Source organism: Acipenser ruthenus, chromosome 25 (assembly GCF_902713425.1).
Source record: "Acipenser ruthenus chromosome 25, fAciRut3.2 maternal haplotype, whole genome shotgun sequence".
In the NCBI taxonomy this organism is placed as follows: domain Eukaryota; kingdom Metazoa; phylum Chordata; class Actinopteri; order Acipenseriformes; family Acipenseridae; genus Acipenser; species Acipenser ruthenus.
In genome coordinates, this window is record NC_081213.1 from 3,240,836 (window position 1) to 3,265,726 (window position 24,891).

General features: G+C 40.9%; 1 protein-coding gene across 2 annotated transcripts; it reads left to right on the forward strand.

Moving 5' to 3' along the window:
- LOC117414092 (mitogen-activated protein kinase kinase kinase 5-like) lies at positions 1 to 23,306 on the forward strand. Of its 2 annotated transcripts, XM_034023768.3 has the most exons (29): positions 1 to 478; positions 4,212 to 4,351; positions 5,220 to 5,243; positions 6,662 to 6,852; positions 7,607 to 7,775; positions 8,163 to 8,269; positions 8,344 to 8,514; positions 9,873 to 9,985; positions 10,561 to 10,720; positions 11,453 to 11,603; positions 12,271 to 12,378; positions 12,655 to 12,704; positions 13,305 to 13,400; positions 13,922 to 14,006; positions 14,128 to 14,261; positions 14,562 to 14,689; positions 14,967 to 15,103; positions 15,679 to 15,784; positions 16,100 to 16,257; positions 16,611 to 16,812; positions 17,283 to 17,451; positions 17,805 to 17,973; positions 18,307 to 18,492; positions 18,838 to 18,943; positions 19,418 to 19,640; positions 20,024 to 20,118; positions 21,288 to 21,400; positions 21,944 to 22,020; positions 22,231 to 23,306. In XM_034023768.3, the coding sequence occupies exons 1-29, from the start codon at positions 154 to 156 to the stop codon at positions 22,292 to 22,294; spliced, it is 3,957 nt and encodes a 1,318-aa protein (XP_033879659.3). In that variant the 5' UTR covers positions 1 to 153; the 3' UTR covers positions 22,295 to 23,306. The 2 variants fall into 2 exon arrangements, with proteins under 2 accessions (XP_033879659.3, XP_033879660.3); XM_034023769.3 differs by lacking the exon at positions 5,220 to 5,243.
- The last annotated feature ends 1,585 nt before the right edge of the window (positions 23,307 to 24,891 follow it).

Sequence of the window (24,891 nt, forward strand, 5' to 3'; positions counted from 1 at the left end):
AGTTTTTGAGGGGCGTGTCTGCTGACTCCCTGAGAGAGCAAACAGCAAGTGAACTTCCTAGAAGTGCCTGCCGACTAACATGTGGAATTACGGAAGCATGGACGGTCTGCAGACGTAATGGGTTCACCTGAGCAATAAAAAGTAAAAGGCGAAATGGATGAACATTACGACAGGCCGCTGCAAAACGAGCCCAAGGCGGACACAAACGGTGCTTCAGCTGGGAGTTTTTGGCAGGACCCTTTGGCTATTGCATTAAGCAATACACCTAAAGATATAATTTCTCCCAGGAGCCGAACTAGAGCAGTAACTGTGGTATACATTTTAATAGACGAAGCTGACTTGCCACAGTCGGAGGAGAATCTTTCACTAAGATGCCTGGAAGAGGCTTGTGCCTATGCCCACGCCAAAATGAACACCATTCCATTTGGGAGTCTTGCGCTTGGAACGACGGATATTTTAGACATCTTCTACAACGCAGGCAAGTACTGGCTTGGCTTGTTTACATCTAGGCGTTGTTTAAAGGTATTTACAGCGCGATGTCCAAACCTGAGCAAGGGCTTCAGGTAGCCTGAAGATACTGTAAGGAATGCAAGTGCGTAATGACTGAAAGTTGTATTTGTTTTAAATGTTAATGTTTTAAATCTAAACATTAAACTTGTAAATACATTCTTTAAAAAAACAATAGGTTGTTCTTGGCAATTAAGTCTCCAAAGATGTCAGTTTCCATTTGATCTGAATGCACTGATTTTGGCACAAAATCAAAGACGTACATGGCTGGGAAAGAGGTTACTTGAACGTGTCTCGGCAGTGTAAATAATTACGCATTGTGTAACCATTATGGTATTGCAGTATGTTTCTGGCATTGTTACTTAGCTGGTAAAACACAATTACAATACCAAAAATGCAGGCTATTAGTATTATGGGTGTTATAAAGTCAGTATTCCAATCTGTAATGGGTTGGGGGTTGGGGGTTGGGGGGGAGGGGAACACCAAAGAAGAAATAAACCTGACAGGTGTAGGCAGCAACAGATGGGCAAAAAAATCTAGGATTTTCCAGACAGAAGTCACAAAACTGTCTACATGGAGGATTGTAAGGGAGATCAGCTGAATGCAGAATTTGCTCCTGTTGATGAATACTAGTAAAGCCACTTTCAATAGTTCCTCTCCCGCTTTATGACCATCTGCAGTGACTAGACCTATCAAGACACTGTTTAATTACCAGCATGCAGTTAACGGCCAAACCCCGTTAAAACCTTGAATGTGTAACAGGGCGGAGGCCAATGCAGAAGAGGATTGGATTTGTGATTTTTAACCTCATCTCGTCTCACCGATAGGGACATTACAGGCAATGTATCACAGAGCACTACCTGTTACACATGCAACAGGTTTACATATTTTATTAAGCTTAACACAATAAGAAGACAAAAGAAAATACAGTCTTTTACAAATTATTTGACAAATGAATGTAAAATAACACAGCAGCAGTTCAAAGTCACATAATAATAACTGTATTATGTTAAATGTATTTAATATCAATATAGGGGGACACATACAGAATTGATTTAGGATCCGATTCACTACGTAACACAATTTTTGTTCCTGGGTAGTAAGTGTTATTTCCTAATTGCTTATGCCTCAAAAGTATAGAAAATGGCTATTGTTCCCCACAAACTTTGCTTTTGTGACCAGGACAGTAATATTTTGAAATTTACCTATTTCCAATGAGAAAACGGGCAAATTTGTGTCTTTTTGTTCACATAAAGTCAGAAAAAAACAACATATGAATCCAAATTAACATGTATTTATACTAAAGTAATACAAAAATGACTACAAAAGATTTAGAAGTGAGTAGTTTTTCGAGATTTACGATTATACTGTAAAGCACTTTCACGAATCAGCCCCCAAATGTAGTCTCCCATCATGTTCTCGTTATACTGTCCTTGGTAGCGGCGTTCAAAGTCCAGTATATCCTGGTGGAAGCGCTCGTCTTGCTCCTCCGAGTACGCTCCCATGTTCTCCTTGAATTGATCAAGATGAGCATCAAGGATATGGACTTTGAGGGACATCCTACAGCCCATTGTGCCGTAGTTCTTCACCAGAGTCTCAACCAGCTCCACATAGTTTTCAGCCTTGTGATTGCCCAGGAAGCCCCGAACGACTGCGACAAAGCTGTTCCAAGCCGCTTTCTCCTTACTAGTGAGCTTCTTGGGGAATTCATTGCACTCCAGGATCTTCTTTATCTGTGGTCCGACGAAGACACCGGCTTTGACCTTTGCCTCAGACAGCTTAGGGAAGAAGTCTTGTAGGTACTTGAAGGCTGCCGACTCCTTATCTAGAGCTCTGACAAATTGTTTCATAAGGCCCAATTTGATATGCAGTGTTGGCATCAGCACCTTCCGGGGGTCCTCCAGTGGCTCCCACTTGACGTTGTTCCTCCCCACAGAGAACTCGGTCCGCTGTGGCCAGTCCCGCCTGTGGTAGTGCGCCTTGGTGTCCCTGGTGTCCCTGCTGTCCCAAAGGCAAAGATAGCAGGGAAACTTGGTAAAACCGCCTTGGAGACCCATCAGGAATGCCACCATTTTGAAGTCTCCTATGACCTCCCAGCCTTACTCATCATACTTCAAGGCGTCCAGCAAGGTCTTGATGCTGTTGTAATCCTCTTTGAGGTGCACCGAGTGAGCCAGGGGAAGAGACGGGTACTTGTTACCATTATGGAGCAGCACGGCTTTGAGGCTCCTGGATGAGCTGTCAATGAAGAGGCGCCACTCATTCTGGTTACAGGCGATTCCGATTGCCTCGAACAGACTGGTCACATTGTGGCAGAAGCAGAGCCCATCTTGACGGGTGAAGAAGCTGGAAGAAGGTTGGTGACGCTTCCTCTGATCTGCGACTTGCACACTTTCATCCAACAAGTTCCACTGCTTGAGCCTAGACGTCAAAAGCTCGGCATTGGACTTGGTGAGACCAAGATCTCTAATCAAGTCGTTGAGGTCTTTTTGGTTGGGGTAGTATGGATTTCTCTCCTCAGCTCCACCTCTGAAATTGAAATTGTCACCTGGATCTACAACGTCTTCCTCGCTCTCTGATTTGCTGCTCTCTTCTAAAGACGGCTGCTCTCTCTCCGGAGGAGTGGGTACGGGGAGCTCATGGCAGTGTGGCACCGGGGCGATGGATGAAGGAAGGTCCGGATACGTGATAGCAGGTGCATTCTTGTCAGTCTGACGTTTGGAAGGGTCCACCATGCAGAAGTAGCAGTTGCTTGAGTGGTCAGTGGGTTCCCGTCAAATTCTTGGGATAGCGAACTTCATGGCTCTCTTTTCCCCTCTGTACCATCCTACAAAAATACGTTTATTTCACCCATGACTAATGTGTAAGAGATTCTCGCAACATTTTTCATATATGATATATTTTTTCAATAACATTGAAAATTGTAAAACATTTTAAAATTAAAAACTTTTACAATTTTAAAAATTTTAACAAATTTTATAACAGAAAATTCCGAGCTTACCTTCCAGAGTTTTTTTTGCAGTGCTCGCAGGTGAAATGAGGTGCCCAGGGTTTGTCTTGATCCCCGACAGGGGACATGCCGAAATATGCCTTGTAGGCCTCACACATCTTAGCAAATGCTTCCACGGAGTACTTTTTCGCTCTTGTCTTGATAAATTGGCCGCAGATATAGCAAAATGCGTCTGCCGGATGCTTGCAGCCTCTTGATGCCATCTCAGAAAAATGCAGATATGTATCCACTTAGGCAACTGGAACTAAACTGAACTGGTGGGCTTAAGGCCCCTGTATTTATGATACTATTTATATTACTGGAAAGTTTTAGAAAGTTCTAGAAGTTACTCCAAGTTTACTCAGCACTGAATCTATATGGAATGTTCTGGAAAATAGGTAAATTTCAAAATATCACTGTCCTGGTCACAAAAGCAAAGTTTGTGGGGAATAATAGCCATTTTCTATACTTTTGAGGCATAAGCAATTAGGAAATAACATTTACTACCCAGGAACCAAAAAACAAAATTGTTACACGGTGTTATGTGACGTAATACGCTTTAAAAAAAGGTGGTTTTAAAATATAATTGAATTGGAAAGCTATTGTTCAGTGTGAACGGCAGCTAGGGAATGTGGAAAGGCTGATGGAACTTGATTGGGAGGTTTAATAAAATGATTTTGAAGCTGTTTTGCGGATTGATGTGTTTTTCTTGCAGACGTTGCTGTGGTGGAGATGAGCGATACGTTCTGCCAGCCCTCCCTTTTCTACCACCTGGGAGTGCGGGAGAGTTTCAGCATGACCAACAACTTCATCATGTACTGTGTGAAGAAGCAGAACGACCTGCAGGCACTCAAGGTGAGGGCTGGCTTCTGCAAGGGGAAGCTGCTCACTCCATGAGCTTGTAGGCATTGCAAAACGTGCCAGTACGCTGCACTGATGAAACGTCAAACGTCTCTGTATTAAAGGTGAAATCGAAAGACAGTTCTGAAGAATCACCTTATATAGTTTACCTTGTTTAATAAAGACCACTTTTAAATGGTGCCTTGGTAGTCTTTATAAACAGGTTTGACACTGTGTTCCTGTGGCACGCCTTAGAGTTCAGGTGTGGCCCCCCCGAGGCTAGCTTCACAAACCACTGCTACTGTAGCACTTTACAGGCTGCTAGCTGGAAAGCGGTCTTATTTCTTACCTGTTTTTTGATAGAACGATAGTTTAGTAGAGCTCCACTCAACAAGTCTACATGATTAAAGATTGAATGTGTTATTTTCTTCTTTTTTTTGTTATGGGAGTGAATTGCATTTGGTTGACTGCTACCTAGAAGTGCTTTGTTAAACTCGCCCCTGGTGCTTCCAGTGGAGGTTTGACACGCGATTGCATTCACTCAGTAAAGACTGTGCAGCCCTCATACATAGCTGCAGGGTCTCTCTTCATCATTTAATGATCTAAACAGTGACAGAACCTTTTTGTGCCATATTTTTCTCGTACTCCGGGATGCTAATATGGGGAACAGTATGGAGTTAATGAGTTTGTATGAAAACGCTAATGACTAATGAACCTAATGTTTGGACAACCTAATGTTAGCTGTTAGGTAAGGCAGTCTAAGAGTCATGTTTATACACTATTGTCAATGTATCCCAGCAGGCTCCTTCCAATGTGTAGACTAGTGTGTGGGAAACCCTCTCTGTTCATGATGTAACATGTTTTATTGCTGCTTTTTACACAGAAAGACATCTTCCCGAGGAATGTGGTATGTTTAACAATCATTTCAATTTTAAGCACAAGTATTCTACGTACATGTATCACCCCCTTTCACCCCTTTCACTCACCTGCTTTTTAATAAATGCATGTGTACATGTGGGCGGTTTAGAGACAGAAAGGGCTTTGTTGTCTTTTCCTTTGTATCTCAGCATAACTCTTTGGAGTGACCATTTGAACACAATGCCCTTCAATGTCTAACCCAGTTCTTAAACAGCAGTATTTATTGAGGTGTCAGCTGTTGCCAGATACTGTGCAGCAAGTGTTAGCAGCAGCTATTTTTATGTCAGGGCTGAGGTTTTGCCTCTGAGTGAAAGTAAAGTGCTTTAAAATATAACAAGCTGTTGTTAGTGGCAGCCACAAGCTGTTTTCAGATCTTTGTGTGCACAGGGAAGAGAATACAAATATACTTTTTTTTTTTTTAATAAAATAACCAAAAGAATATTCAGAACTCGTGAAAATAAAACACAACCTGACGGTTTCACTAGCCCCAGTCTATGTAACCTGGTTAGTGCTTTATTAGGCGAATGACCTGGTCAGCACTCCATTAAAGAGACTGCATCGAGTATTACCATGTGGTTAGCCCTATGTTGCATTGCATCTAGCTCTCCTGGACATTATACAGGTCCAAATAGCAGATTTTTGATCTGCAAAATGTTATAATATAGTAAGTTCCTATTTCAATTCATGTTTTGTCTAATATACCGGACACTGCATTAAGAGAAAGAAAAATGATCTCCAGTTGGTTTTTGACTTATTTGAATGGTTGTTGCTGTTTTGGACTCACAAAGGGTTAAACTCGCAGACTTTCAACCCAAAAGCAACCTTTGATCTGAACTGTCTTGCATTAATGATCTCCGTAAAGCTGGCACCAAGCTAACCCACAGTGCAGTCCTGTGACATTACAATACACTGGGATAGCAGGGACTGGCGAGCCTGCAAACAGAGTGCTTACATTTTATTTACAGTGGCTCTCACGGCAAGCAGAATATGCATTCCTGTGCTGCCACCGATATGCGAATAAAGGCATACCATGTTGTGTCGGCTGCTGGCAACAGTATCTGCCCTGGAGTGTTTGATATGAGCTGGAATGACACACTGCTCTGTATGGCTGTAGTTTGTTCCTGCTTCTATCTATGGGATAATGTTTAACTAACAAAAAAAAAAGTATAATCTCTGTGCCCATCACAGTCTCTTACCTATGACTTCTGATCGCTACAGTAGGTGGGCACTGTAGTGTTACATATTGCAGGGTTGTGGAGTCAAGCATAGTGAATCCCCATTTGTCCCTCTGCTGTCGTCTTGCCTGTTGTGTAAAGTGATCATGAGTCAGATCTTGCGGGGGTGAATCCATTGCAAGGCTTTCTCATGCGGATGGGGGTTTGATGCTCCTGTGGGTTTGGTTTGCAGGAGCAGTGTGGAAGCTACACCTTCATTCCCTACACGGTGTCGCCCCAGGGGAAGGTGTTTGCCTGTGAGGCGGGGGTGCAGATGAAGGGCCTTTCGGATCTGTTTCAAGCCAACTATAACATCGAGCCCCTACTGACGCCCCTTGTCGACCGCCTTGTCAAACTCCTGGATGATACACAGATCCACTCCTGGTGAGCAACCCTATCCCACCAATTTGCATAGCTCTGACTTGCAAATAGGTGTCTGCTTTTATGTGTGTGTGTAGGGGGAGCTACAAGAGATTGGGGTGGAGGGGTGGGGTCTTTTGTCTGGTCCTTTGATGCGATTACATATTTAAAAAATATTTGCTCCTTGATGAAAAAAATGTACCCCCTAAGGAAATTAATAAGTGCATTTTTGGCAATATTTTGTCCTACACTGTAATTTCCACTATTGCAGTCAAATTTCCCACTCCAAATTAAGTTCAGGGCTATTTTCCCACTGTGGAAATTCATGCCCAGTGATTTTACAGTAGAGCCACAGTGTACACTTTGTTGCACTGTGCTACTGTATTATAATGGTAACGGTCTAGATTACTGCATTATGTTACAAACACTTCAAAATGTAATTGCAAAACATACCAACATTGTTTTGCTATTTTTTTGTGTTTGTTTTCTAGACTTTATTTTCAACTCATAAACTCATTCCTGTGTTACAGTTATTAGAATCCCACCTGAACCCACAATTTAATATCTCAGTGGGAACCATAAAACACAAATGTATGTCTCAGGTGGGGTCCTAGTACCTGTAACACAGGTAAGTCAGCTTCTACATAGGCAGATGTGTGCTTGTTTGAGGTAAGAAAGTGTTTGAAAGCTTTGGTTATTGTAGCAATAAACAGACCACAGTGGAGCACATATCTATATTGCCAAAGACATGGGTTCATTATCCAGTGGTTATTTGCAGTGAATATTTCCGGGAGACAATCCGACGCGATATCCGCACTGCAAGGGAGAGGTACAGCGGGACGGATTTGAGCAGAGAACTGGTCAAAATTCAGCAGAGGCTGGATACAGTGGAGCTGCTGAGTCCTGATATAGTGATGAACCTGCTGCTGTCTTACAGGGATGTACAGGTAAAACCAAATATATATCTGTCTATCTATCTACCAGACATTATATCTACATAGCACACAGTGCCACTGCTGGACAAATGTTGTGATTGTATATCTTATGTCCACCCCCAAAAACGTAATAGCAGCTTATCCCTTATAATTGTTGTCCATAGTAAAAGCATTGCAAAGTGTAACAAAGCAAACTGAAACCACAGTAAAGCATAGGTAAGCATTGTAAAGCTCATGAGGGTACATGACAGACCATGGTAAACTATGGTAGATTGCATAGTGTAACTATGTGAAAAGTGGCTAAATTACTCTGGTAAACCTTTATAAGGGTTTCCGCAGCAGCTGTACCTGAAAGCATTATCAGTGATTATCAGTTTCACTCTCTTTTCTTTTTACTAGGATTATGATGCTGTTATCAGACTTGTTAAGACTTTAAATGACCTTCCAACATGTGACGTGACTGAGCAGGACAATGTAAAGTTCCAGTATGCCTTTGCACTGAACAGGTGAGTTTCCCTGTGTTAATTCTAGGTGTCTGTGGTTACCTGGCAGTTTTGATACCTTTGTATTGGCTCCGCAGGAGGAACCAGCCTGGCGATCGTCAGAAAGCCCTCCAGGTCATCCTGCCCGTGGTGGAGAAGTGTGAGCAAGTCGCCTCAGATCTGTACTGCCTGTGTGGCCGGATTTACAAAGACATGTTCCTCAGTTCAGGGTTCACAGACCATGACAGCAGAGACAAGGCTTGCTACTGGTAAGAAACGTCCATCAGTCTATGAAATTTCCTGCCAGACCGATTAGGACCTGCTTAATAGGTTCTCATTCACACTAGGAAGGAAAACTGTAGACTTGTAGTTGAGAAATCTTCTCGTGTGTGTTCCTGGCATCGTGGTCATTTTGAGTTTAGTTTTACAAAATGTATTCTAAGAGTTGCTGCTTGTCCACTGAACCGAAAGGGATCTGTTGACTGGACCAGCAAGACTGTCTTTGTTGTTTGTTCCTCAGGGATAAAATATGATGTATTAATCAGTCAAACACGTCAATTGTGAAAGCAACGGAAATTATACACAAAGGGATTACCTGCGTATGACTTTCTTCCTTGCTTACATTTGAAATCAATAAAATACATAGTATTTAACAGTTTGACTGAGAAGGAAATGCCAGTCTGCTAGTGTACCATGTTGAACACACCAGGAATTGAATGGGAATCTAGCCATTGTGTAGATGTTGGATAAGAAAAAGGTTCAGAATGATTTTTCCATTCCCTAATAGGGTCCCATGTGCTCAGTTTTTAAAGAATCGCTAGTCAAGGTGAACATGTATTTCCATATAAACATTGATATCTGGTACCAGACCTGGGATCAATTATATTAATTACAACTACAATTACGGCCTAATTGTTTGCTAAAATTGCAATTACAATACTATTTTGTATCATTACAATTAGTTACAATTATGTTGCAATGTAACATAAACAAATGCACACCATAACACGCATACTTAAGTTATTCTCAATAACCAAGCAATAATCACAGGTACAAATACATACTATATAAATTTTTATATTTTTTCAAACAAATGAGTCACTAAAAGTGTTTGAAAATGCAAGTGTAAGGATCGAAGGACAAGTCAATGCGTAATTGAAGTGTAATATATCAGTTGTGTTGCATAAATGCAATTACACCGGTGTGTCAAGATTCAAGTACAAATTACAATTACATTGTAATTGCAATTAATTACGAATTGCCCAATGGAAAGTGTAATTGACCCCATCTTATACTGTCAGTAGTGTGTTACTGTTTTACTTCCCAGGTCAATTGACTGTAGGATTGTCTTAGTTGTCAAAGGATGTCATTAATTAGCTCAAGTTCACTCTCCAGGTGAATTGGCCTCATAACTGCATTCAAACAAAGCTATGTACATTTTTTTGCTACATGATAAACCTACACATTGAATGGAATTATACGTCAGTAAAGATTTCTGGAATTATTTTATCAGCTCCTGTATTTCCTCTTCAAAGTCCACCTACTGCACTGTAATTATCACGTCACCAGCGACTGTGATTGGCTGAATCACACAGTTTCCAGCTTGACATTTTTTTTTTTTTTCTAGGTACGGTAAAGCTTTTGAAGGCGAGCCAACACTGCACTCGGGAATCAACAACCTAGTTCTCTTAATGGCAGCTGGCCACCAATTTGAAACATCAATTGAACTGAGGAAAATAGGTATTTTATCTGATGCGTGTAGATAACTTCCAGGCTGTTTGACTAACAGGTTGCTAATCCAAATGCTAACACTTAGTTTGTGCTGAACATATTTTCCACCAGAGTGGGATGTGTGTAAATAGTGCTTATTGGCATGTCTGTGAGTATTAAATACACTCTCTTCTAGCATGTATTTGCACAGTATTGAGACTTACGCAATGTTTTATTACTCAAAATGCACCTTTGCCTTTGGCTTCAAAATAGGGCCAGTAATCTTCAAGGTAAAACTTTTCCAAACTAAGTCAAATGGCCTTTCTGATTGAGTGGTATGGAGTTATGGATGGACCCCTAATCTTTACCAATTGTGTCTTTCTGTTTTAGTTACCTTTCTTCGTTTTATTAATTTCAATTACCAATCATAAAATTATCAATTATAAGTATGAAATACACAACATAAAACATGCTAGAAGCCGAACCATTTTCAACAATGGAACTATGTCCAAGATGTGTTAACCGACACATTTCAAATGATCATGTTTTTTTAATGGAACTTGTGCAGTGCGGATGGTAACAGCTCTTTTCTGGTTTTGCCACAGGTGCGAAGCTGAGCAGCCTGCTTGGCCGAAAGGGAAGCCTGGAGAAGATGAATTATTACTGGGATGTGGGCTTTTACTTTGGAGCCAGTATCCTGGCCAACGACCACAGCAAAGTCATACAGGCCTCTGAGAAACTGTACAAGTTAAAGGCGCCCATATGGTAAGCTTATTGCCTACTCTCATCTGAACTTCAAAACCTTGGAAGAGTAGTGACAGCGTAAGGCTTTAAAGAGATTGTAGCTAAGAAAATAATTACATAAATCACTTGTGTTTCCTAAGTCATTTCAACCTCAGTTTTTTTTCGTTTCAGCGTTTCAATTCAGTTTCAGTTTTTTTATTTAGTTGGTAAGATTATTATTTGGTTTTCATTTTAAATAATTATTATGTTTTAGTTTCAGTTAACTAAATTCAGAAAGATATATTTCAGTTTAAGAATTTTTTTTTTTTTAAGTTTCAGTAACTTTTCATTTTAAGACTTTTTTAGGTTCACGCTGAGATGCTGCATACAAAAAAAAAGTATGAATCACTTAATTCCAGTTCTCTATTTTGACAGTTCAAACACATTCATCCATGTGCTTTGGACAGGGATTCAATGCAGCTTGGCTGTGCTATTTATACAGCATTTTCATGAAACGACATTAACACAAATAGCATGTGTTTCTTGCAAAACTGCATGTGAGACATATAACAAATGGAAGTCACAGGACGCACCAGGTATCACTTCTGGAATTAAGTTGTTAGCTAGATAGTAACTACATCTGGAAATGTTTCTACCTCTCATTAGTGACAGCTTTCTTGCACGTCTCTTGTAAAGTTTCTGCAGATGTGCAGGTCCCCACATCTGTAGATCTGCTACGACACAAGGGTGACATCATTGACAATGTTTCTTTAGGTTCCTGGGATCATGCATGGAGACGTTTCTGCTCTATAAGAAGTTTGCAAAACACCCTGAAGAGAAATCGGCGAAGCAAGAACTGTTTGGTTTCTGGATGGAGCTATTACTGCAAGCTTGCAAACCCACAGTGTCCACAATGAGATGTCCAGTAAGGAGCTGTTCATACTGTTGTATTAATGACCCGTGTCTCTAACAGTACATTCATCTTGAGTATTGCAGTCTGTGGTTTAGTAGCTGTGAACCACGGGCCAGCCATGGTCAGTGTTACCACATGGGTAACGTGACAGTTCCATGAGAACATAGGCAATGCTGCACTGTTTCTGTATATTAACTGATACCCTGTCTGAAGGGATCTCTTTTGCTCTTTAATGGAGGAACTAGCCGGTTAGGGGCAGGGAGTTGTATTTACATTAGTTACTGGTTGCAGTAAAACCAGATGGCCATATTACTGCTATTTGCTTTTGTAATAAAAAAAACAACAACATTTAAACAAGTATTTGTACATAGATACAACTTTTATGACCATGTTCTATGTTCTAATATGGTGTCATAAAGTTAGTATACAGAAGTTTTACATGGTCCCTATAAGATGTAGTGCAGGGTTAGCAATCTAGTTTTGCGTCCTTGCTGTGAGAAGTTGCTTCCCTTTGCTTGGTATTGTTGCATTGTAGGGATGGGAGATAGTCAAGCTGCTACTGGGTGTAAAGTAGCAATAGGCTAAGCGGATTGGAGGACGCAATTGGATATTCTAAATTGGAGTGAAAAACAGGGTTCAAGTGTGCACTTTAAAATTTGCTCATCAGTGTGCTTCTTAGGTTCTTATTCTGGAGCCCACCAAAGTGTTTCAGTCCTCCTACCTGAGCGTCTGTGAAGAGGACCTGGACAAGGCTGTCCAACTGTGGCACATCTGCCCTGCTGAGGAGGTAACACACACACCGTCAATACAGGGGACTCTCTCTGTGTGCAACAAAACTACAAAACCCCTTATTTGAATAAAGACGAAGGCATTGTATTGCACTTGCTTTTACCACTGTCTGACATTTTTAAATTGAGATATCTTTATAGGTAGTGTTGCCATACATAATATCAAGATAATTAACATGTGCTAATCTTTTCCTTTTGCCTGATTTATTGCACATGAGCTGCTCAAACCTTGTATCATTTACATGTTACACAAATTCTGTTGTGTTTCTTTACAGAAGGGTATCCACAACTGGACTTTCCCCGCATCAGACATTCGAGGTGTGAGGTAATACATATTAACCTTAATTCACCTATGGTTTGCTCACAAATCAAACTGATTGTGATGTCACTGAGAAGAGAAGGCAGCTTACACTGTCAGGTGATGGTAGGAAATGGGTGTAACAGCTGCAGAGTGCCAGACATTAACCACAGGTAGAATACACTGTCATGCAGAACAACCAGGATAAATACGGAAATACACTAGACCCTTATGAGAATCGTTTTTATATCTTAAGTCAACGTATCACCTGGACTGTAAATGTTAACGCAAACTGAATTGAAAAAGCTGTTATTTATTTAATTGGCTGCTGACGCTATCAGGATAACGCATTTTATTTTGTCTTTTAATACACTGATATATATATATATATATATATATATGACAAAATAAAATGTGTTACCCCGATGGCTGTTGCCATGGGAACCATGGTCTGTTTCTATGGAGAACTGTCTTTTCTGAAGAAGGAAATGAGTTTAGTGTCTGGTCCGAAGCCACAGGTTAAGACACTTTTAGTGGTAAGGAACATGACTTGCTTGTGAATTTCATGCCCTGGTTGCTTCAGTTGTGTGCACATACTGCGTTTGAACTTGCCCTTCTCTGCCCCAGTGTTTCGAAATTTGACGAGCGCTGCTGTTTCCTGTATGTGCTGCACAATTCTGAGGATTTCCAGCTGTTTTTCCCCAGCGAATCACACTGCAAGGGGTAGGTGGTGCGGAAATGCGTCTGAGAAACGTTTGCCAAACTATCTGTGTGGGTGTGCAGGCCTGCTTAACTCTTTACTAGTCAGTGGGGTGAAATGTGTACTACAAACAAACTGAATTCATAAGCAACCAAGCTTCTAGCTGTCTGTATAATTGCCATGAATTAAATTACAGAGAGAATGTGCTGGTTACCACCAGCCACAGGGAGGGATAGCGTAGGCCTCTGTACGTCTGTAGCTATGTCACACTTTTTACATTCATCTTTAGTGTCATAAACTGGAGGAGCCTGCTGATTTGATAGTATTTTAAGCTAGTATAAACACAATCATTTTGCTTAGAGGGGGTTATGAAATTGTAAAAAAAAGATTCCTTGTACTGTAAAGTGAGTTTCCTGTACTACACTCTAGAGCAGTTGAATCCAAAATGGGAATTACAGGGAAATAGCCCAATGTTTTGGACCCGGTATTATAAAATCCTCTATTCTCTTGGTATTTCCCATTATGCTGTTGTTTCTGTTCCTAGGTTCTGTGAGTTGGTGAACTCCTTAGCAGAGGAGAATGCAGTGAATGTGGTAGATGCTGCAGTGCGCTCTGAAGGGGTATTGGAAGTGAGTTGTCTTTGAAGAGTCCTAGAACCACGATTCCAATGCAGGTCCATGAAGATAATCTCTTTATCTTGGAGAATTTTTGTATTTCAACATTCCGATTTTAGAATTTTCTATTTTTCAGTATTCTTATGAGTATTCCGAGAGCAGATATAAGGTGGTCCTGGGGAAGGGGACCTATGGAGTTGTGTACTCAGGCAGAGATCTGAGCAACCAAGTGCGCATCGCTATCAAAGAGATCCCTGAGAAGGACAGCAGGTAGATCCCTGTGGGGTAGCCCTATGACTGTTTCACCTGCACAATAATAAGATACCAGCAGCAAAAGGGTCAATTAATCACCAAGAGCAGTGATTATCCAACAGTGTGTCACCTTCCTTATTTACTTCTTCAAACCCTTCACGATCAGTCTATTCTATGCTAGGTGTTTATTTTGACATCTGTAGGCTGTCGTAGGTTTTCAATAGCAGTCCTGCTTTGTTTGTGGTGGAAAGGTGTAATGATGATGACGGGTCTTCAAACCACATCTCACCCCACCACCCTTTTCTGCACTACCCGCAGGTTCTCTGAGGCTCTTCATGAAGAGATATCCTTGCACAAGCGTCTCAAGCACAGGAATATAGTCCAATACCTGGGCTCGGTCAGTGAGAATGGCTTCATCAAAATCTTTATGGAGGAAGTCCCGGGAGGTAGGACTTCATCGTGGGTTGGGGGCTGTTTTGTTGTTTATTGCATTAGATCTCACTGCATGGTTACCGTTGATAAAATGATGCTTCCATCCCCTACTCAAGAGTGCATTTTAAAGATGTTTATGTTTGTGTAGCTCTTTAAATAAAACTGCTTGAACACAAGTAACACATAAAAAGGTCTTGACCTTTTCATTAGAACGTTTCGAAGGTTTTGTAATCTGGTTGTGACATCCGTGATGCCAGTAAGGGATTTAGCAGGAAAGTGTTGTGTGTTTAGGCAGCCTCTCTTCGCTGTTGAGATCGAAATGGGGACCTCTGAAAGACAACGAGGCCACAGTTGTTTACTACACCAAACAGATCCTGGAGGGACTGAAGTACCTGCATGAGAACCAGATTGTTCACAGAGACATCAAGGTGAGTGTTGAGATTGACCTGCATTGTTAACCTCACAAATCATTTCATACATTAACAGAACCCAGCTAACGTCAGCAAACCGTAGAGTCTTCACTCTCGCACTGGAACAGCGGCTTGGGTCACGCGTCCCTGTAGCCCAGTAAGAAAATCACAGCACCTTTTAAAAACATCTTCATACGGAACAGCTTTCTGGTTCATCGCAGAAACTTCCTGCAGCTGGCAATGCAAACCAGACACCGTACCTTAACCAGATTATGATCTAACTCTGTGTCAACCCCCTTTATTTTATTGACCTCTCGCATTGTGCTTTGGTTGCTTGCCACAGTCAGTAATCTGTCTTGTCATTCAAACAGTACTATGAGAACCCCTAGCAAGTCTTGCAGAGTTCGAGAAGATTCAATCGAGACTAAAAGTCTTCAGAATAGGTGTTTGGATTTGAAAACCAACCCTCTATCGCCATCTGCTGTCGAAAGTCTGACAGTTCAAAGAGGCCTTAATCAGTACACTGGGGATTGTGTGTTTGTATCTGTAGATGCTGAAGTATTTTTTATAACCTTGAATATGTTCATTTTCAGGGGGATAATGTGCTCATTAACACCTACAATGGGGTGTTGAAAATTTCAGATTTTGGGACCTCCAAGAGACTGGCTGGAATCAATCCGCGCACTGAGACTTTTACAGGTAGCTTCTTGTCTTACTGTAAATTCATATATTATGTATTTTAATTTTAACTTGGAGAGCTAAGCGTTTCAAAGTGCAAGAGCCTGAATCAAATCAAAAGTTCATGGCGCTACTATAACTATACTTTGACAGTGTCATAATTATGATTTAATCCAGGCCGAGGTCTGTCTTTTTAAATTGATGTCAGAGCCACCCAGCTTTGTATGCATGGGGTTCAAACTCTACATGGCTATCTGAAAATGATTGAAACGTTAGGGATTTGAAAGCCTGTGTGGTTCAACACGTGTTTGTTTTGAACGTTGTGCCTGTGCTCAGGAACTCTGCAGTACATGGCACCAGAAATTATTGACAAGGGTCCAAGAGGTTACGGGAAGGCTGCTGATATCTGGTCTCTGGGCTGCACTATTATTGAGATGGCCACGGGGAAACCTCCCTTCCACGAGCTCGAGAGCCCACAGGCTGCCATGTTTAAGGTAACAGAGACAGCAGTGAGCCACGGGCGCTCAAATACATAACATAATCCACTGAGAGGCAGGGAAAGATCACTGACACAAACATATAGAACAAAGTGGTGTCTTATCTGTATATGTATATGTATGTTTTTAACACCATGTTTTTTTTGTTTTTTTTTTAAAATGGGAACCAGTATTGAAGGTTTAGGAAGTGTGAATAATAATTAAAAACTTCAGCTAGCATTTGTCACCTTTATTAAAACCACCAGACGCCAGATTTATTTTTAAATTATATTATGTATAAATAAAAATATGTATTTTTTTTAAATACTGATCATTGTTGTGACCGTGGGGCTGGCGCTGTCCTCCTCCAGGTGGGCATGTTCAAAATCCACCCCAGGGTCCCAGAGTGCATGTCCGAGGAGGCCAAGGCTTTCATCGTGAGGTGTTTCAAACCCGACCCCGACCAGAGAGCCACGGCCGCTGAGCTGCTGCAGGACTCCTTCCTGAGGAAGCCCGCCAGGAGGAAAACCAGGACCCCCAGCCAGCCCCCCCAGAGCGACACGGTCCTGCCAGGTAGACCCTCCATCCTTACACTCTACAGGGTCTAACTCACTGGATTGTTCCTCTTGGAACACTAAAAAATCCAGTTCAGCATTTTATTAAGTATATTGGAGAAGAAAGGCTTTCTGAAAGTTATCATATTTGCGGAGTAATGTAGGAATCCATCCTTTTTATATTTTTTTATAAAAGGTAGGGAGAAGAACATTGTTTGGGAATCTTTGGTGGTGGCACCCTATTTTGTTTTATCCCGCACAATGACAATTGAACTGTACAGTTTTCATGTATAATCGAATGCTCCTCATTGTAGTTCCTTCACAAACTTTAAGTTATCCTATAAGATTGTTTCAGCTCCCCTTGGCCCCTTGTTCCATATAGGTAGGGGGGGGGCTCTCTTTAGAAATAACCACTGAGTTTATAAAAAACTTTTACAGCGCTAATTAAGGATTTGCATCAAACAGAGATGTATTATTTGTGTCGTTCAGGTGACTATCACCGAAGCATGTCGGTCCCGCTGCGAGTTCAGGACACCAGCGGCTCTGTGAAGTGTGATCAGACCTTCTCTTTAGACACCAGGAAGCCCGTACCGGTCCTACAGAGGAGTAATACCAACTCTGGTACCATTGAGAAGACCACAAAGCAAGGTCTCCTTGGGTGGGTGCAGCCTTCTCTGTTGACTGGGACGTTGTATTGAGAAGTCTAGCCAGGGGGGGATATGGGTAACAGGAAGCAGGAAATAAACAGATAGCGAGGGAGTTAAATTAAGAAATGGATTTTGCACTTCCCCTGATTTAAGTGTTGAAAATAACCATTTGCTTAAGTAAAAAATGGAATAGCAATATGATGTTAACTGTTATTTAGGAGGAAAAGTACAATGTGGAATTAAAGCATCACTTTTTGAAACTACATGAAATAGCTCACACCTTATCGTTAGAGTAAAAATAAGGTTGCTAATGATAGGCAAGACACTGGTTTTGAAAGTCTTGGTTATTACTCCTGTAATTCAGAAGCGTGGTGGAGGAGTCTCTTTATGACTTGAGCAGACCTTCGTCTCCAGAGGAGAGCCCTGGCTTTTTCATGCTGAGGAAGGACAGCGAGCGCCGGGCTACCCTGTACAAGATCCTCACTGACCACGAGAACACTGTGGTCAGCAACATACTGGAGACCCAGACTGAGGTAGGGAGCGCACATCCCAGCCACTGAGACTTGCAAGGAGTTACTGCAACCCATCAATACAGGGCTTTGGATATGGAAGCACCAGGAAGATGCAGCTTTTATACGTTACAGAATGCATACAAGGCATAACATATACCTTGAACAAAAGTGTGTGCTATAGATGGCAGGTGTTTTCTATTTTAATGTTATAGTGTAGTTGCAAAATATGATGAGTAAGAATTATTATTAGTAGTAGTAGTAGTTGTTGTAGCAGTAGTAGTATACAAAGGCTATTACAGTTTTTCATGTTTAGATATATTTTAAAAATATATTTAACTGATATTTTTTACCCAGAATACAGAAGAGGCTGAATTCACGGCTGAACACATCGGTATGCTGGTGTCCTCTCTGAGGGAGCACATCCACACTCCAGACAGGAAGAACCTCACTAACAGTCTGGTCAAGCTCCGGGCGAAGCTCCATTCTGATGCAGTTCCGCTCAGCCACCTGCAGGAGGTGCTGTTCAGCTTCCAAGATGCTGTGAGTTTGAAAATACACTACAAAGTTCAGAACTAGAACTTTTAAAAGCATGGCTTTCACTGGTGATCAGCTCAGGCGATGATTAAAATATCTTTTTGCAAACAAAAAATCAAATATCTACCTTGTTGCTATATCTTGAAAACCACTTATCTAAATGTAATGAAACTTCCAGTGTGTGCATTCATTAGCACTCATAATCTAGGTTAATTGCATTAAGCTTTGTTATTGATGTCCTTGCTCTGGGTTTGGTACAGTATTCACAGACGCTCCTAGTTTTAAGGTATTGCAGGGTAAGCTTGGATGTGTTCTTACTGTATAGCTGGGCTGTGTGTTCCTCACTTGCAGGTGAAAAAGATCCTGAGGCAGCAGAGAATCAGACCTCACTGGATGTTTGCTCTGGTTAACCTGCTCAGACAAGCGGTTCAGACAGCCATTACCATCCTCATCCCAGGTACTACGACCACCACTATTACTATCAGAGCTCCAATACTACTGCTACTACTATTACTATACAGCTGTGGACAAAGGTTTAGCATCACCTAGACTTTTAGGATTGAGGCATAATTAAAAAAAAAAAAAAAAAAAATACATAAACATAATTGAGATCTTTTATTTAACATCATGTAATCAAAGAAACTACAAAATTATATTGCAAAAGTCTACCGGAAGCCCTAATAGTAGTACTTTAGTATTTCATGCTATATTTCAAAACGGCAAATTTTTAAATTTTTTGTCAGTTTTTCATGAAATATATGGAAAACTACAAAGCGGTATGTAATTCAATATGTTAATGGGACATTATTCTGCAGGTTTTGTCTGACTTCATCAAGCAAAATGAGTTAATTCTATAGGGTAAAACTGTACTATTATTACTATCACTACTAATTGTTATGTTTATTATTATTATTATTCTTCCGTGTTTCAGAGCTCAAGATGCAAGCACAGTCCTCGTTTGAGGCTGAATTCCAGGAGGTAACAGCTCAGGGCGAGTGTGTAGCAGAGGAGAGAGAGGGGTCGCCCCCTGTGAAGGACCAGGATGTTGAGACATCTGGTGTGAGCACGCTCAGTTCATGTACGCTGAGTGAGTTCCTGCAGGACCCCTGCCCACTGATACTGCAGCTGAAAGAGCTCAGAGTGGAGACAGGCAGGTAGGCATTGATCCATTCTAATGCTTCTCTGTGATACACTCATCAAGCACACCGTTTTCAGATAATGGCTTCATTGGTGTTGCATGATGTTGTTCTGCCCATACCTTCATAACATTTATAAGAACTTAAGGGTCTGGTTTTATCGACCTGTTCTCCACTGGGTTGTATATCTTTTTTTTTACAGCAATGGGGCATCTATCCAGGGCTATGAAATCCAGAGGGATTCCCCACTGCTGTAAAATGCCGTCATAAAGTAGTTTTACCTTTTATTAACTGCCAGATTGGTGGCATAACTGGAAAAATAAACAGGGATGGGATTGGATCAATTTGCGGCAGCGGCAGTATTTTTTAAAGTGTCCCCTCTCAAGCTGTGTGTATTGCAGGCTGTTGACTCAGCTCGCTGAGAAGGAAAAGGAGTATCACGATCTGCTGCGGGACACTGTCAGGAAGAGAGAGGAGGACATTGAGCTTCTCACAGGTGAGACGCTCTGCAGTGTGTGTGTGTGTGTGTGTGTGTGTTTAGCACCTCGAGTCTCAGCCACACTGCCGTTATCTCAGTTTTAACAATAAGAGGGATGAAGGGGTTATTTACAGTAGGGCAGTTCAACAGACGGCTCTTAAACATCATATGGTTCATTCTAATATATCCCGTTTTAAGGTTTTTAGTATGTTTTGAAAAGAGTGCAGTCTGTAGTTTAAGGTAGATGCAGACGCCGTCAAACTGCAGCAAGCAGAGCAGAAGACTACTGAAGTCATGTCTTAAGTGTAGTGGCTACTAATTAGTTATCTTTTAAGTGGCTAATATTTTGTTTGATCTGAATGCAGAGAAGTATTTCGCCCATAGTAGTTTTTAAATTCGAGTGAAGGCTTGTGGTCAGACATAAGGGAAGGACAAACAGAAAATAAGTCATCATTTCGAGTGTCTGAGAACATTTCATCAGCTGTGTTGTTCAATCAAAACATAGAAATGTTTTTTTCTACAGACTGGTAACAATACAATGCAGGTCCAGGCAAGAGCTAAAGCATGTTGAGAACTGAAAACTGCTTTCCTAATTGAAAAGATTCACTTGTTCCATTGCACGTCACTGCTTTGGTCTCCATCAGCAGGTTTCACACAACAAACACTGTGCTTGCCAACCCCTGGAATGCTGGTATGAAGAGTGCTTGCAGGGACTCGTTTTAAGTTGGATTTGGTCAGACACGGTTTTGAATATGTTGCAATGGGTCTGCAAACAGTGTATGTTCTGCAAAATGAACCAGACTCCGTCAGGTACCAAGTGTTGAGAGAAATGTTTGGAGAGCTAACCTTGCACCAGCAATTAAAAAGGGTTACATGATAATGCTGCTTACTTTAAAGCCTTCTTGAAATGTGTACTCTCTTGATAATATTAAGCCTTTCATTTACTCTCTGAAGGTACAACACTGTAAGGCAACAAATCATTCAACAATTGCTATTACGGTGCTATTAACTACTTCAGGCTTAATACTCTTCCTGACATGAAGCCACATGTGATGAATGGACTCTGTAAGGTCATTATCTAATATTAGCAATGACTGTGTTTGAGGATGTTATTGCTGCTGTTGAGAATGCTGTTGAGCTGGTCAGAGATGCAGCTCTCCTGTATCAAAGCTGTCTGTTTCTCTCAGATATCCCCTCTGTCTCCCCGTACCACTGGAAGACAACCCAAGGCGACTCGGAGAGCTCCACTCTGACACAGTGGCTGCAGCGCACAGGGGCTGATGGGGACACGATCAACAGAGTAAGAGGGTTCATGAAATATACAGTGCAGTCGTGCTGCCTTTTCCCAATTCAGGTCCATCTCTTTGCTTTGTAACTGCCGAGACACTAGCATAGGGCCCTATTCACAGAACTCTGACTGTTTCGAAACATTCTCTTAGGTTTAGCAGTGCTTTGAAAAAAAAAAAAACCTAACCTTCTCTAAAACAGTTGATAAAATGTTGCTTGCATTTTAAGAACGCCTTATTAGCTTTAGTGCAGTTTTCATTGCTCCCCTACGTTCCTCCCCTGTTTATGGAGATCCCTTTTCTCAAGTCTGCCGTTGCAATGTACAGGACATCGACCCCATGCTGTGTGTAAGCGCCACCTTTGGTTCTGTGCTGTAGAAATCTTTTGTATGTCTGGCATTTAAGATTTCCTGTGACCATAACATGCATGCTTCTAGCGGAAACGTTTGTCATTGAATTTATTAAGTTTTTTTTGGTATTTCTAAATGTCAGTATCATTTTATGATTTATGATTTATTTTTATAGTGTACAGTTATTTTTCTTTTCCTTTTTTTTAGTTACTTGCAGCTGACTTTTCTCTTCAGGATCTGCTTTCTATTGCTACTAGGGATGACCTGAAATATTGTGGGATAAGGTAAACCCTTAGCCAGGCACTGTGTACTGTATATATGCAATATAAATCATATGAGTTCTAAAACACATTCTTACATAGCTATGATATATTTGAACCAAATATATTTAGAAGATTGTTTAAAAACATATTATTTACTGAGATTTCGACATACCAAAGATACAGCGATAATTCTGCATATAAACAAGTGATATAGCTTTTCTTTCCTTCCAGGGGCGGTATGCTATGTCGACTATGGGCAGCAATAACGAGGCACAGAAATACCCCAATCAAATAGCCCCGGACTGCACAGCACTGGATTTGAAAACACTCTACACATCTCCACTTACTAATGGAAGCAGTGCATCTAATGTAGCAGTAACTAGAAATCATGACATGGTTGATGAAACCTTGCATTGGACTTGCCTCAAATTGAGGATCTGCAAAACTACTAGCTGGTCCCAGACTGGTCAGAGAGATAGACTAGAATGCAGTTAATTTAAACTGAATCTTTGGGAGACCTGATGTTTTTATTAATATATTTCATAGATATAGGGGTTTAATGATCCATTCCAGGTTTTAATATGAGCTGGATGAGCCACAGTGTATAGGTAGCAAGCTCAGGTGTGTCTTCTTAAACTCTTAGTAAAACCAGGAATGGATCCAGGAATCGAGCCCTATTTCCATCCCTGTATTTAATTGATAAGGTGCTAAATAGATCACTCCTGGAGGTAAGCATTAGCGGAGTACAATATGTAGCTTAAGAGCGGCCACATTAAGATCCAACACTGTCGAGAGAACATAGTTATAGTGTTAGATCAAGCTTTGGTGGTCTCGTGTGTTTGCTTGTGGACAGTGATCCACAGAAATGTTATTCTATATGGTGTTGATGGCAGGTCAGAGGTGAAGTAGCCTAATGTTCCAGCTACTCATAGGATACACTGGACACAGTGTTCTAGTTGACCTGTACCCTTATAAAAGGTTACCATGGTAAATTTGCACAGTATTTTTGCAGTTTTCTCATTCTTATCCTGTTAATATGGTATGCATTTACCATAGTTTACCATGATTTGGCAGGTTGTTGTTTTTTTTATATGCTTTACCATACCTGTCTGGACTTTTACATGCTTTCATTCATCTTTATTACACTTTATAGTGATTTTGCTATGGGGATCTTTTATAAAGATACATGCAATAGACATGAAACATCTTGTTTTATTGTTTTGTTTTTTTTTAATATTCAATTTAATCATCCAAGTTCTTTTCGTTCCCTGTACATCTTGCACTAAATCGAAATATTTCAACACTAAGATGTAGCAGACTGTTTTTGGAATTGACATTAAATGTATACAGTATTGGATGGAAAAATATGTTTTAGTTGCAATGTGCTGCTATAATTGAATCGGGTTTCATCTTTTGTCTTATCCTGTAATCAGTAAACCCTTTTACAAAAAACAGCATGGTATTTGAGTGTTTGACAGATACAGTTTTTACTTTGTGATTCCCACACTATTCCTACATTCAGTGTGTGTGTGTGTGTGTGTGTGTGTGTGTGTGTGTGCGTTTCCATCACAGCTCCCAGTACAGGAGGCTGTGTGGTCCGGTGGTTAAAGAAAAGGGCTTGTAACCAGGAGGTCCCCGGTTCAAATCCCACCTCAGCCACTGACTCACTGTGTGCCCCTGAACAAGTCACTTAACCTTCTTGTGCTCTGTCTTTCGGGTGAGACGTAATTGTAAGTGACTCTGCAGCTGATGCATAGTTCACACACCCTAGTCTCTGTAAGTCGCCTTGGATAAAGGCGTCTGCTAAATAAACTAATAATAATAATAAAGTACAGGCTCCAATTCTCCCATGTGATTGCGAGGCAGGTGACTTGGCTGAAAGCTCACAGCCAATCACAGCACAGAATCACAGAGAACACTTCTCTGAGTCAAGGTTAAATCTGAGCAGCTTCATTTGTTATTCAAATGACATCTCATGGGTTCTGGAATATATCAAAGCTTCATCTCCCTATTGCACTTTAATTCAAGATGGGCAAGGTCGCAAATCTGAAAGAGTGTCCCAGAAGGAATTTGAGGCATTACCCCTCCATAACAATTCAAACACACTGATCTGCCACTTTGAAGCAGGGCCACTCTGACCGGATATATATTTAGAAGAAAAGTTGTATCCGATTCGAATGAAGAGTGCCTCAAAGGTTAAGTAGTGAAGTAGACCTGAAGCTGATGTGAATTTCGAGGATCTTAAACACTGAACCCCACTAACATTCTGCTTTCACTTTGTATGTTTGCTCCAGTGGTTTTTGGGTTCTTTCCAAAAGTAACACAAAGCTGCCAAACACTGTAGCGTACATAAGAATCCTGACTTGTCAGATAACCTTCTAGATCTGTACGAAGCACACAAAGTTAAACAATACTACCAAACAGGGAACTATAATCATAGAGAAAGCTTAAAGAAAGTGCATGGCTGCCGCTGTGGTGGTATGCCAATCTGGGATTGTACCCTTTTACCCAACAGTAGTGTTTGGTACAAATCTAGGGGCAGATGTGTTAAATATGACTGACTATTTCGAACACAGCAATTGCACTATGGGATTTAAACCAGTAAGTGCACCCTGGTGTAACATGTGCCTGGCATATTTAACTACTCCATTCAACCTTTAAAGAGCCCATGGTAGCTATGTGAATGTTAGTTTGAGGGAATGACCTTATTTTTTATTATTAAGTGGCTTAACGGTTTACGTTGCGTGGTTAAGGTAAAGCTGGAGCATTTTTATTTGTCAAACTTAAATCTTTTTTTATTTTTTTTTTAAACTCTTAAGTGCTGACGGAGATGCTTCTGTCCATGCTTCAGAAAAGCTCTACAACCTGACATAGAAATTGGTTTTGATGTGG